We start from the raw sequence: 14,144 nt of genomic DNA on the forward strand, positions 1-14,144 counted from the left end.
TGATCTACTGACCAGACCCGCAAGAACATTTCCACAAGAGTCATAATGGATGTGCAATTCTAACATTTTTAGCACCATGTTAAGCTGATTTCAAAAAGCAACAAAAAGTTTAGAATCAAGCTAATCAATTCACATACAGAGAGGTTAAACTTTTTGCGGGTATCTCTTATCAAGGCATATTAGGCACCTCAAGTCCTCAACCAAAACGATATGCCTCAGCTTATGCCTAGCTATCTGGAACTCCAGTACCATGCAATAATACCAGAGTTTTAATTGAATTCATAGACCAAACCGAGGAAGAAAATTCAACTAAGATGTTAGGATGTTGGAATTTGTATGAACAGAACTCTGCAAGCATCATTAGACACAAAATACAATGAGAATCCTTTGTAAATGTGAACCACTAATACCAATGGTAAGTACACAACAACTATCAACACTGTCAAGGAATTCTATCTTAAGATGATCGCATAACTCTCAAATTTGAATTCTACCAACAATATCAAGGATTTAGCCCTGGGATTTGAGGGATGGAATCTAAGGCCTGTCTCACATATGACAACCTAGGATATGGAGAACTTTTCTCGTACTAAAAGCCCATACCCAGAAGTTTCCCCCTTCCTATCACAGCAACAACAAATTTTAGCAACAAGTTCACCTGACAAACTTGCAGTCGAACTGGCCATATGAATAAATTTAGTCATCATTTCTACAACTGAAAGCATTCAAAGTTACAAAATTTGGCGATCCATATTGAAAAAAACCCGTCATTTGTAATACATTCGAGATTTCTGAATTTTTTCATACACATTTCATCTAGCAAGCGCAACATAAACCAACCCGACGGATGCACCAGCAATACACAGATAGGAAACACCCCGAACCCGAATAAAAAGCAAGTTCAATTGCTTAGCAACCTGAAGAGTAAGGGTCAGAATCTGCAGTCTACCTTGTTCCTCCATTTTCTTAAAGAAATACATAGGCTTCAAAGCTCTCCTCAGCATAAATGCCAATGAAAATGGAAGCCCGAATGCCAAAATACTCTGCACTGACACTTCAACAACAGGGGAAGCCGTAGTAACATACGAAATCCAAGCTCCTAAACCAAGATTAATCAGGCCTAGGCCAGCCAACGCTTTGCTTAAACTATACACAGTCTTCATCATCGTTTCAAGGACTTCGCGAGTCTCATTGGCCAGTGCCGAAACATCACGTTCGACAGTGGGTCCGTCAATTTCTTGGTGCTTGAAAGCAGGATTCTGGCTCGGGTATTCGCTTTGGCTTTCTGGCTTTCCAGCCTTTTCCTGATCTGATGATGATGATGATGAAGCATTGGAAGTTGAAAAAAATCTGGGATTTTCTTGTGGGGTTAGTTCAGATTTGATCAATATATTGCTAAAAAATGGTTGATTTTGCATCTGAAAAGCAGGGGTTAATCTTGTTGGGGTTTTGATAAGACTGGTTGGATTGTAATGGAGTGGAAATCGTGACTCCAATGAGGTGGGATTAGACGGTTTGAGACAAGGGTTTGCCAAATTTTGATTTGGGAATTGTGGGAAAATGGCCTGACTGGGGTTTTGGGGGAAGGCTGATGAGTAGGAGTTTAAGTGGTGAGTTTTTGGAGGGGACAAGCAGGAATAAGTTGAGAAGAGAGGGGTCCTGAGAAGTTGTTTGGAGAAAGCTAGTCTGCGAGAGATTGTACAGGCCATGGTGATGGTGGCGGTGGTGGAGGTGGAGGTGGAGGTGGAGGTGGAGCCGTGGAGGTGGTGGTGGTGGACTAGGAGAGATGGAGGGAGACCGGAAGGGCTGCGTTATAAAGGACACATAAGCAGGAGGCAGCATTGACCATTGAGTGAAAACTCCGGCATCCGCTGCGGTATTAGGCTTGGAAATTGGCAATCTGTGGATGGATGCGGTTTTAGAGTTTGGTGTAAGACGGTAGACAAGCCCACTGCAGTCTGGGTGATCATTTGAGCCCAACTACGATGTAGTACAATTTTTTGGATTAATCTTCTAGACATTCACGGTGTATATACACTTTCATTTCATATCATATTCATTATATAAAATTTAAATTTAAATTTGAATTTCAAATTTTACATAGATATCATGCATTTAACTGTAATAGTGTATGTAACATTAATTTATCTATATTTTTGGGGATAATTTTAGAAACCTTCCTTGAATTGAGGTTTCTGACAATTTCACCCAACTCCTCTCAAGTTTAAAAAATTACACTTATCTTTCTTAACATAGTAAAATATCTATAGTAAAATATCTATAATATCCTTCACTCGGTAGATAATTTTAAATTTAAAATAATAAATTTACAAGATCAACAAAAAATCTATTTTTCCATCTCTTGTCTATTTTCCTCCCTCTCTTTTCTAGTTAATATAAACTTTTTTTATCATCTTCGATTTTGTGGATATTAGCAAATTGAAATTACAAAATCAATAGAGGGAGTAGATTATGTGTCAAACTAGAAGGAAATTAAGAGACTCGTAGTAATAGAGAAATAAAAAATGAAATTGATGATTGAAATAGGAAGAAGAACTAAAGATGTGGAATTTATCATATTTTGTTTATTGACAAGAAAAACTTATATAAAATGTCAATAATTACATAAGAATTTCTTTCATTGAATTTTGTGAAGGTAGAATTTATTCTCTACTTTTGAGATATTAATATTTTTAAGGATATAAGAAGATTGTAATGGTAGTTCTAAGTCAGAATAACTTGTATTGAAAAGGTATTTGAGTATTGATATTTAATTTTGGGGTATAAAATTGGTTGTCAATGGAGGTTGTTTGTGTTTTTTTTTTTTTCTATATTTTGTATGGCAAGTATTGATATTGTCTATGCAATTTGGGATCTTTTGATGGTTATTTGGTTTTAGAATTTATGTTTGGATAGTTGCTAGAAATTAGAGTTGTAGATTTGTGCAGGGTGCGTAAGAAAATGATTGAGTATACTATATTTTTCTTTCTTAGTTTTGTACAAAAGAGCAATTTAGGGTTTTTATGAGAAAATATTTCTTGTTAGACCTTTATTGTTATTAAATAGTAAAAGTAGGGAAGGTATATGTAATTTTTAAAAAATGAAGGGAGCTCTCTGTAATTGTTAAAAATCTCAGGGGAGGCTTGTCAAATTATCCCTAGTTTTTGTGTAAGTCATTGAAAGATGTGTATATCCTACCCTGACAATAAAATAAGGTAAACTTTCCCTCCTTCTAAACTTATTATTATGTTTTTTAATGTTTGAAAAATAATTATATCAGACTGTAACTCCATTTACATTGATATTACCTTTCTCATTTCACATTTTCTTTTGTAGGGTTTAGTAAAAAAAATCACAATTTATGTTTCAAAGGGTTGAGATATTGAGCCTCACAATTTATGCTCACATCACAAAAATGTTAGTTGTGATTATTCTAAAAGATTTTCGCAATAATCTTCCATATAAGCACACTCTTAGCAAAGATCATGGTGTGATCTTCTTTAAATATCAAGATTTTTGAAGTTAGACAGTGGCCTTGCCGATATGTTGGGATAATCTACCTGTTTTTTGAATAATTTAAATGTAGTCGCATTTAATAAAGTAAATGTAATAATACATTCTTACCCAGGACCCCAAAAAGCAACATATATACCTCAAAATAATTCTAAAAGCTGATTGTTTGATTTAAAAAAAAGGAAAAATCATTCAAAACTTTCCTCATATTTTGCAAAATGACTTTTTTCATCCCTCACTTTTAGAAGTCTAATTTTACGTTCTCTACAAATTCATATCAGTCAAATTTGATCCTTACCTAGGTTTTCGACTAGTTTTTTGTCGAAATTTACCATGTGCCTTGCATGTGATCATTTTTAAGGGCAAAATTGTCAAATCAAATTTTACATAATCCGATTCGTAATCTCTCACATTTTACAAATGAATTTTTTCGTCCTTCACATTTCACAAAATAAATTTTTTCATCTCTCACATTTTACAAAATGAATTTTTATCCTTCATTGATCGTGTATATGAATAATTTTTTTAGAACCCATGTATATATCTATTTGATTTCACCTAAACAATATGAATAACATGTATACAACTACAAATAGCCTGTTCAGACGAAATCAAATAGATATATACAAGAGTTTAAAAAATTTGTTAGTTTTTCACTCAGTTCATTTCCTTTTACTCGAAAATTGAAAACAAATAAGACATTTAATCTTAAACATTGTCGAGTATTTATATCGAATTGAATTTGGACAGAAAAAATAAACAAAGGAAAAGTATGAAAAATGTAAGTGATTGGTACTTTCAAATTTTAAGACAATCACAAGGCAAGTAATTCAACTGTTGGTCTTAAAAGTGGTACGTAAAAACTTCAGATTTAAACTGCAATTTGTTAGTATGACTATAGAATTCGATTTAGAACCCATTAATTAGATGACCTTATTTTACAACTTAACAAATGAATTATTACCAAAAGAGAAAATGTCAAAAATATTGAACAGATTCACATGGTGAAATCAAATATATATATGGGTTTAAAATGAAATTATTTGTTTTAAACCAATGTATATATCTATTGAATAGCATACAACTAAAATTAACCTGTTTAGTTGAAATCAAATAAAGATATATTATATGTTATTCGTACTGTTCAAGTGAAATCAAATAGATATATTCATGGGTTTAAAAAAAATATTCATACACATAGTTAACAAGGGACGCAAAAATTCATTTTGTGAAATGTAAGGGGCTATGGATCGGATAATGTAAAATTTAATTTGACAATTTTGCCCTTAAAAATTGATCACGTGCAAGGCACATGGTGGATTCCGATAAAAAACTAATCAGAAATTTAGATAGGGAATAATATTTGACCAATGTGAAATTATAAGAGACGTAAAATTACATTTTTAAAAGTGAGGGACGAAAAAAGTTATTTTGCAAAATGTAAAGGACGTTTTGCATGTTTTTTCCAAAAAAAAAAAAGAAGCACTTAAACAAGTCAAACTTGAATTTCTACCTGAAAAACCTTTAAATATTCACGTGTTTGCAAGCAAGGGATCATGGTGAATCAAAGTATGCCAAATGATGATTTCAAACAAACGAGAAATGCAAAGCTCGGCAGAGGGTTGGCTCAACTTGCATTTGCCTTGATTGATAAGGTTCAGATTCAACCATGCTTTGGTTCAAGTACTTCGATCAATTTGGATAGTTATTGTCAGCATTAAGTTTCAAATAATTGGATACAAATGGTATGTTAATAAACTGTAATTTAAAGGGTTACCAAAATGGCCAATTACATAATTAATTGAGCAAAGCAACCTATTGTTTAAAAAAGTATTACTACAAGTCCCGTGAAGCAATATACATCATATACATATATATATATATATATATATATATATATATATATATATATATATATATATATATATAAATGGCCAATTGCATAATTAATTGAGCAAAGCAACCTATTGTTTAAAAAAGTATTACTACAAGTCCGGTGAAGCAATATACATCATATATATATGTGTGTGTGTTTATATTGAGCCAATTCCTAAGCTCAATTTTCGTGTAGGCCACCAACAAAAAAAAAAAAAAAGCTTGATACTAGCTAGGACTTAATTAGCTATACACTTTAAATGATACTGGAGTACATGCAACATTACCTCAACATGATTGGTTCGTGGTATCTTGGGGGAAAAAAATTTTCAAGTACGCTACAATTTGAGGAGGGATTAATCAATTAGACAAAGAAAATAACCAAATTCTTCATTCTTATTGATACATTAATGTGGACATAAAAATATATCATAGGGAAAATCCTAATGACAAACATAAACATAAAACATAGTTCTCTTCAAATGAACATAGGTAACGTAGCTGCACTTAAGACATTGGTGCTGACATGGTACAAACACGAGCTCTTGCTACTAATTAAAGAAAGCTCAGTACACAAGAACACCAATAGCATATACAATTATAGAGAAGCCAAAGCAACATTAGAATAGGATGGCATTGGAAAGCCAAAACCAGCAGCCATTGATGGCGAAGGGGCAATGCTGCTTTCTTCATCCAAGGTACCATAGGCAGTAGCACTCGGTGCATAAACCACTAATGCCAACACAAGGGCTGCTGCAGCTGCATGGTAACAAGCCTTCATGGAAGCCACCGAGATGATATGGCGAAATTCTCTGCTAATTATATCTTCCAAGAAGTGAAGACAAGGACATGCAACAGTAGTACTTGAGGCTAAAGGGTACAGAACCTAATGAATTTATAGTCGAAACACAATGTTGGAATGTAATGGTATTTGATGACAGCTGGGAATGATGATTCATATGCATGTATGCCATTTGGTATCAAAGCTTGGTGCTGATACACGTTGTCTAAAGCCAAAAAGTGAGTGTTTTTTTTAGTAGCAATTATGATTTATGAGTATGACAACAAAAGACTGAAATGAGGAAAGTGATCATGGTTCAGGCGACTCGTGATTTTCATAAGTTTATCTTGGTGCAGAGGAACAGCTCAAAGCTGTGAACGTTTGCAGATTTACAGAAGTGTGGGGGACAAATGTACCAGTGTTCATACACATAAACACTTGATTGCCATGTAGAATTCAACTACATTCACATTCCATATTAGAGTAGATATTTCTTTATCTAATGGTCCAGTTTTTGGGTTTGAGAAGTTTAGATATTCTATTTTGAGAAATGTAATTCATGATTGGGATGGAACCAAGAAATTTACGTTAAAGGGGTAAAGTACAACAAATCTAAACTTAAGCAGTATATAACATAAAATATTTAAAATTATTGTGAGGACAAAAATTTTAAATTTCTAAAAAATATCTTAAAAAATTTTCAATTTTTTACAAGAGAAAAATTTAAATTTCTAAAACTCGCAGGGACAAAATTTTAAATTTGGTATCCCCTAGGTCCGCCCTTGATTGGTAGGTCATGTCTAAGAAATTTACGTTAAAGTGGTAAAGTTTAACAAATCTAAACTTAAGTAAATAAAATAAAATATTTTAAAATTATTGTGTTTTTAAATTTCTAAAAAAACATCTTTAAAAAATTTTTAAATTTTTTTATAAGAGAAAAATTTAGTTTTCTAAAAATTGCAGGGACAAAATTTTAAATTTGTGTCCCATAGGTTCGTCCTTGTCAAATTTAAGAATGATAATAGATCGAGTGCATTATTAAGTTATAAGCATTCACTCTATCAGCACCAATTCATGCGAAGAAATAACAGGACAGCCGCCACATCTAGAATATTGTAAATATGTGTATTTTGTGTTATGGAGGTTTGTAATATCATATACATTTAATATTCACCATACATGTATCTGAAGTCTACAGTGTATTCATGGCCCTGTTTGTCGATTTTTTTGTCAAGTTTGTCTGCTACAAGTTTTTTAAAAACTTTAGCTACAGTAACCTCAAAAAACTTCTCAAAATTTTTAAACTATACACTTCAAAATATTCAAAAATTTATACACTTTAAAAATTTTTTTAAAAACTTCTACAGTAAGTTACAGTAAAATTTTAAACAAATACCAAAAAAACTCAATTGCCAAACGGGACCCATACATGTATAAACTAAATCCACTCGACTACATCTCCATATCATATTAATCAACAATGTTTGAATCTCATTATCTTAGATTTCATATTTTTCCTTATTGGATGATGAGAGCACATACCAAGGACTGGAAATGTAATGAAATCAATAACCACCGACGAAAGGGAATGAATTCGTCTCAACCTGTGGAGAGAGCATGAAGCACCCTTACTTGCTCGAGTCTCCTAAACAATGTTTAAAAAATTTGACGGAAATAGAACACGGTATCAACAATACACAATACACTATATTGAATTCAAATAGGTAAACATTTGACAAAGAAGAAAAGTACGGTTGAAATTTATTATGAACTTCGCATGATGGGGTGGTGTGTTATTACAACTACAAATTGTCATCATAATACAAGCTTTTCATCTTAAATTAAACACTTTGTAAAGTATGCCTCTAATTTCCATTTAAACTCGACAAAACAACTTTTTCTCAGAATCCACAAAACAACTTTTTCTCATTCCTTAAAACCCTAATCTCTATTTAAACCTGACAAAATAGTAGAAATCGAAAGAGTAGAGAAGCGTATCACTTCCTTCGTTCTCCAAAATTTCTCCCTAGTATCTAAACCTGACAAAATAGTGTTTCTCATTCCTTAGAAGCCTCCATTTAAACCTGACAAAATAGCAGGAATCGAAAGAGTAGAGAAGAATATCACTTCCTTCTTTTTCCCACATCTCACTTGGTATCTAAACCTAACAAAATAGTGTGAAACTAGCATCTATACCTTTTTTTTCCTGATACCTCTTCTAGCATCTATAAAACTTAGACAAATTGAGGAAACAATAACTCTAATTTTTAAATGACATAACAACTGATACAGTTGAAACTAAATTTACTTTCAATTTGCTATTGTACTTGTCAAATGTTTTGGGTGATGTACCATACTCATTAATTCATATGTTTTGGGTGATTTACTAATTAATTCAAATGTTTTGGGTGATTTACTATACTCATTAATACTTAACTGTATAATGTGTTTAATAGATTTGTTTTGTTTTTCTTGTCTAGAGAAATATGCAACATTGCTTGGCTGATCTGAAATGATATGTTTAATGAGAATACCACTTTTTCCCTCCTCCCTCTATCACTCCATATTTTGTTGAAAAATCAAACAACTCTAACATGGAATCCCACACTTTGACTGTAGACACCAAATTTTTCTCAATTTCAAGTCTACTATTTTTATTTTATTTTTCATTTATAAATTGCTTAAGTAATCATTTTAATTTTGTTTTGTAGGATAATGTAAAAAGAAAGAAAAGGAAAAGGAAAAATGGATGTTCAAATGGAGGAAAATAGTAAAAGTTTTTCATTTGTTTCTAACCCAATAAAAAGCCCAAATAAAAACCCATCAAAATCCAAATGAAGCCCAAGTTAAGACCCAGCAAAAGTCTGAGCCCAAGCTAAAACCTATCCAAAATCCAAATGAAGCCCAAGTAAAAGCTTAGCAAAAGCCTGAGAATAAAGAAACTAAGAAAAGGCCCGATTGGCCCAATTCATTTCTTCCCAAAAAAAAAAAAAAAACCACATTCTTCATGCACGTTTGCCATTCTTTCTTCATGTCACAAACGAGAAACCAGTACAAAGGAGCTACGACAGTCTTACTTTCTTGGCAAGAATTTTTTTCCTTTCTTTTTATTCTTTCTCCTCAAGCTTGGTTAGTACATATACAGCTCATAAATATTCATAAAAAAGGGACATCTCATAATTTCTAGAAAATTCATCATACCTATCATTTCTAGAATTTAGGGTTTTTGGTTTCATATAAATAGGAAACAAGGGAGCTTTTAGGGTTAGAGGAGAGAGAAAAGAACAAGTTAGAAAGTAGCAGCACAAGATCTGGGGTAGGGAGAGAGAAAAAAGCAAGAAAAACAAAGAATTTTTTCTGCAAAAGCTGAGAAGAGGCTGGTCGACTAGCCCTGTTTAAATTCATTTTTCTCCTTCACTATAGATGTGTTTAGGGTGATTCTTTTTTTTTTTTGGCATTTTCTAGAGACATAGAGGAACAACTTTTATGTTGAAACCTTACACCGATAATCACTAAAACCCTTCAAATCGAAGCTCGAAATCACCCTCTAGAAAAATTTTCTGCAAAACAGGGAATAGGCTGATGAACCAGTTCATCACCATTTTACTACTTCATTTGAGGTCTTTTCGAACGAGATTTCTTTTTCTGCACTTTCTAGGTTCATAGTAGAGTGATTTCTGTGTTGAGAGTTTTTAGGGAAAACGGTTCTAAAGCCTTCAAATCAGAGCTCGAAGTCACCCTTCTCATAGTTCTTGACATCAATAACAGCCACCCTCATAGTTCTTGACACATTTTCCTGGGATTTTTCCCAGCTCAATCTGATTCCATAAGCATCAGAGCTAACTTTTGTTCATTCTTCTCTTTTGATTCAAGCTTGGATCCGCATCTAAATCCATTAAATAGGAGCTCTAAGGTCTTGCCTTTTGACTAGGGTTTGATAATCCATATTATTCCTTTGTTGCGCTTGTTTCATGACTATACTTACTTGGTAAAGTTAGTGGTTCGATGAATCTCATTTGAGCTCGGGAAATGCCAAGATTAGAAAGTTGGCTTATAGAATTATGAATTGGGGATGTTTCTTTTTTTCTTTTTTTGCAACTTATAAGGCTAAACTCATGTTTTTGGGTTTTTGAATCTTTGAAAGAAATTTATTTTTCTCATTTTACTCATGAACTTGGGAAGAGATAGGTTGCATAGTTGTTTTCCTTGTGTTGTAGAATTTGTGATTTTTGTTAGAATAAAATAGATAAATAGGTTAAAAAGCTGTGAATTTTTACACTTGGGCTAGTGTTGTATTTTGGTTGGGTTCGTGACATGGGTTTTAGAGCTCAAGTTCAATATTTTAATTAAGTTTTAAAATTGCATTGGACTGGGCTTCTCTTTTCAAAAAAAACAGCTTTGCTTATTCTTCTTGGGCCAAAATGACATCAGAAACGAATTTTACAATTTGACCTCTAATTTTTAAGTAATTTTACTGTAACCCCAAACTTTTAAATTTCTTTCATTCAGGCCCTTAATTTAATTGCATTTTGATCCCTAACTTGATATTTATTAAATTTGACCCCTAATCTTCTTAAGAATTATAATTTGAACTCAAAACTTTCTTTTTTTTGCAATTTAGTCCCTATCAGTTTTTTGATTTCTCAATTACAATTGTTTCTCTTCTTTAATTGCTAATTATGCTTCATTTAAATGCATTTAATTTGTAAATTCTAGATGTTTTATGTTTATTTATATATATTTGCAATAATAAGGGAAATTTAGTATATGTTCACATTCTCTTTAAAGGGTTGTCAATTAAGTTAGTACATTGACCTGTTTGTTGATTTGAAAAAGTAGACAACTCTCCTTTCTCCTTACTCAGCTGTTACTTTAAAAGAGAGGTAACCCTATTATCGTTTAAATTTTTTTTATGTGCTCCTATGTGTTTATATATTTTATGTATTTTTCTTTTACTTATTTATTTTAAACTTTTATTCATTTTCTATTTGTTTAATTTAAGTCTTTTGATTATTTGGAGGGTATTTAAATGCCCAAATTGTAATAAATAGGTTATCTCCTCTTGTGCAAGAAATGTAATTAGATAGGCAATATAATAGATAGGTCTTATTTTTGTAAGAAATATAATTAGCTAGATAAATGTAATAGATAGGTTAGATAGGATTATCATCTTATATTTTCCCTTTTAGATTGTAGTTAGGGTTCCCAACGTAATAGTTAGGTTTTGCATACTTGTGTGTTTGTGCATTTATGTGTTTATGTGTTGTTTGTTTGTTTTTGTTTTTTAGGATTTTGCATTTAGATATTATGCCTATGTACTATGTGATCTATGTGCTCTATGTGTTTATTTGCTTTAATTATACTCTATATGCTTTATTTATTTATTGATAATGAGTGCATGACGTCACCATACTAGTCTAATACTAGTTGTGGCTTTTCTCCCCGATTTTTCACTAGTCCAATACTAGTGAGGACTTGTAGAAATGTGCTAGTTCAATGCTAGAGTCTTATATCATTTACATGCTAGATTCATACTTTGTGTAACATATATTGCATTTCATGCTTTTTTTATTATTTTAGGTTATTTCCATTTGCATGATATGTCCTCTTATTTCTTTATCCCTATGTGCGCAAATCGTATCGTTTAAACCTGTATTTCATTTAAATAATTAAAAAAAATAGGTTAGTCCATTTGCTTATTTAGGTTAGAAGAGTCATTCTTCAAATATGGAAAATGGGCGAGTATGATTTTTTAACCTTAGCACGCTATTAAAAGGAAAATTGTGTTACAAATTTTAGTTTTCTGTACCCATTATGTTGGATTCCTTTCTTCTAGATCATGTATATTTATCTATATATCATAATTTTCTTTTTTGAGTCTCATTTTTTACATATTCATGACTTTTTCAAGGGATCATTTTTGCGGTTCACAATTAATGTGATTGGTACCAATTAATTTTTGAAAAGATATTTCATCCCTTTCGATATCCCTTAGGTCTATTCTTCTCTCCTAAGTGAGAGTCAATTTTTCTCTCTATTGGGAAATGTGCCAATCTTCCTTCCTGGGAGCTTGCGGAAGCGTTTTTCTCCTGTCTGAAAACAGGGGAACAACCTAAGTAATAAAAGCCACTAACTTGAAGTCTACAAACTTTCAACTTCAGCATTAAAAAGACCCGACATTGTTTAGGTATACCTTTACTCCACTACTGACAAGATTTCAGTTCTTGTTCTGATTAGTGAAGCCAAAGAAGTAGCAAAGAGAGGATTCTCCACTGCTTCCGCTGTCGGTTTTTTACTCCAAGCTCAGACAGGTAACTTTAAAGCTTTTTACCACATGGATTCTCTCCGGTGCTGCATGTACTCTTGAGGGCAGCTGATTTTTACCGCTATTTGTGTTTTTCTTTCTATATTTAGTCTTTTCTTGTCTCTGTGATTTATAAAAAAAAAACCAGAAAAAAGAAAATGTCTTAAAAACTATTAAAAAATAGGGTAATTTTCAATCCTGATGTGTTTTCAGTTTTCAAATTGGGGCCTTTCTTGGGGCTTATACTAATGCAGTTAGGTGGTTATTGGTTTTATCTGAGGGCTTATATTCCTGAGCTCTTACCCTCAGTGCTGAAAGAAAATTGATCCTAGAGGTTAACCACTGACTTTAGCCAAAAACACTCCTATCCCACACTCTGGACTGGTTTTGATCTGTGATATTCCCGTCTAGAAATATAGTGTGGCTCTATGGCGGAGGAAATTACTGAAATTCTACAAAGGTTTGATCTTTCCACAAAAGAAAGGGGCGAAACAGAGCTTGACTTGGGTGATGTTGGATCAAGCGTGAAGGAGTGCAAAGACTATCTAGTGGGAAGATAATGGGTGAGAAAATCATTAACTTTGTAGGTGTGAAAAATTTTGTTACATTAGTATGGGGCCACCCTAAAGGTCTCAGGGTAGTGGAGGTTGGAGTCAACACTTTCCAGTTTGTAATACCTAGCGAAAAGGATAGACAAAGGATTTACATGGGAGGTCCATGGATAATTGATAGCCAAATTCTAGTTGTTAAACCATGGTTTGCAGGTTTTGAAGAGGAGGGAGCTGACTTTAACATTGCACCATTATGGATTCAAGTGTGGAATCTCCCTGTGCATTGGATATCCAAGGAAGTGGGCAGAAAGATTGCATCAGTGTTTCATGAAACGAAAGAAGTGATTATACCTCAAGGAGGAGGAAAGGAAGATAGACACATTAAATTGTTGGTCATGGCTGACATTTCACAGCCTCTCATGAGAGGGACTACGGTGAGAATGGAAGGGAAGGTGAAATGGCTAAGTTTCAAATATGAGAGAGGACCTGACTTCTGTTATACGTGTGGCAGAATAGGCCATAGTGAAAGGACATGTTCAGCTAGCACATTAGGGAGAAAAGGCCAGCAGGATAATCAATTTGGGCCATGGCTGAGGGCAGGAGGTGGGAAAATGTTGACCCAAGAGGAAAGGAGAGGGAGACAGCAGGCTAATATATCCCCAAAAAAGTAAAGGTGGGGTTTTAATGAGGGGGAGCTGGTACCAATCATATGTGAAAGGGAGCTGATGGAGACACGGTTGGCGAGTGAGGATGGAAAGACAAGTCAAAAATGTAGTCAATAGGTGGGTGACATTCAGAGAGATACCACAATGATACAAACGGAACAGCAAAAGGTGCAGACAGGAGAGGAGGATAGGAATAACAGAAATGGGAAAGAGGAACAGGCTCAACAAATACCTGAAACGAGATTAGGTGGAAGACAGTTAACCATAGTGTTGCAAAAGGATGGGGAACAACCTTCAAAGGAATTCGAAGTTGATAGCATGCAAGTGGAAGACCAACTAGAGGTGGTGGAGGAAAAGAGCAACCAGAAAACACCTAAAAGAACTAGAAATCTGTTAAAAAAGCCAGTGATAAAGAGGAATCCCAGGAAAGCTGAACAGAATCTTGGGATGAGCAA

General features: G+C 33.3%; 2 protein-coding genes across 2 annotated transcripts; one reads left to right on the forward strand and one right to left on the reverse strand.

The window, feature by feature from the left end:
* Positions 1-667: 667 nt before the first annotated feature.
* Positions 668-1,834, reverse strand: LOC113732234 (uncharacterized). Its single transcript, XM_027257902.2, has one exon. It carries the CDS (start codon positions 1,707-1,709, stop codon positions 813-815), a length of 897 nt encoding a protein of 298 aa, XP_027113703.1. The 5' UTR covers positions 1,710-1,834; the 3' UTR covers positions 668-812.
* An 11,198-nt stretch (positions 1,835-13,032) lies between these two features.
* Positions 13,033-13,695, forward strand: LOC140036184 (uncharacterized). Its single transcript, XM_072077488.1, has one exon. It carries the CDS (start codon positions 13,033-13,035, stop codon positions 13,693-13,695), a length of 663 nt encoding a protein of 220 aa, XP_071933589.1.
* The last annotated feature ends 449 nt before the right edge of the window (positions 13,696-14,144 follow it).

Source organism: Coffea arabica, chromosome 2e, assembly GCF_036785885.1.
Source record: "Coffea arabica cultivar ET-39 chromosome 2e, Coffea Arabica ET-39 HiFi, whole genome shotgun sequence".
Lineage (NCBI taxonomy): Eukaryota > Viridiplantae > Streptophyta > Magnoliopsida > Gentianales > Rubiaceae > Coffea > Coffea arabica.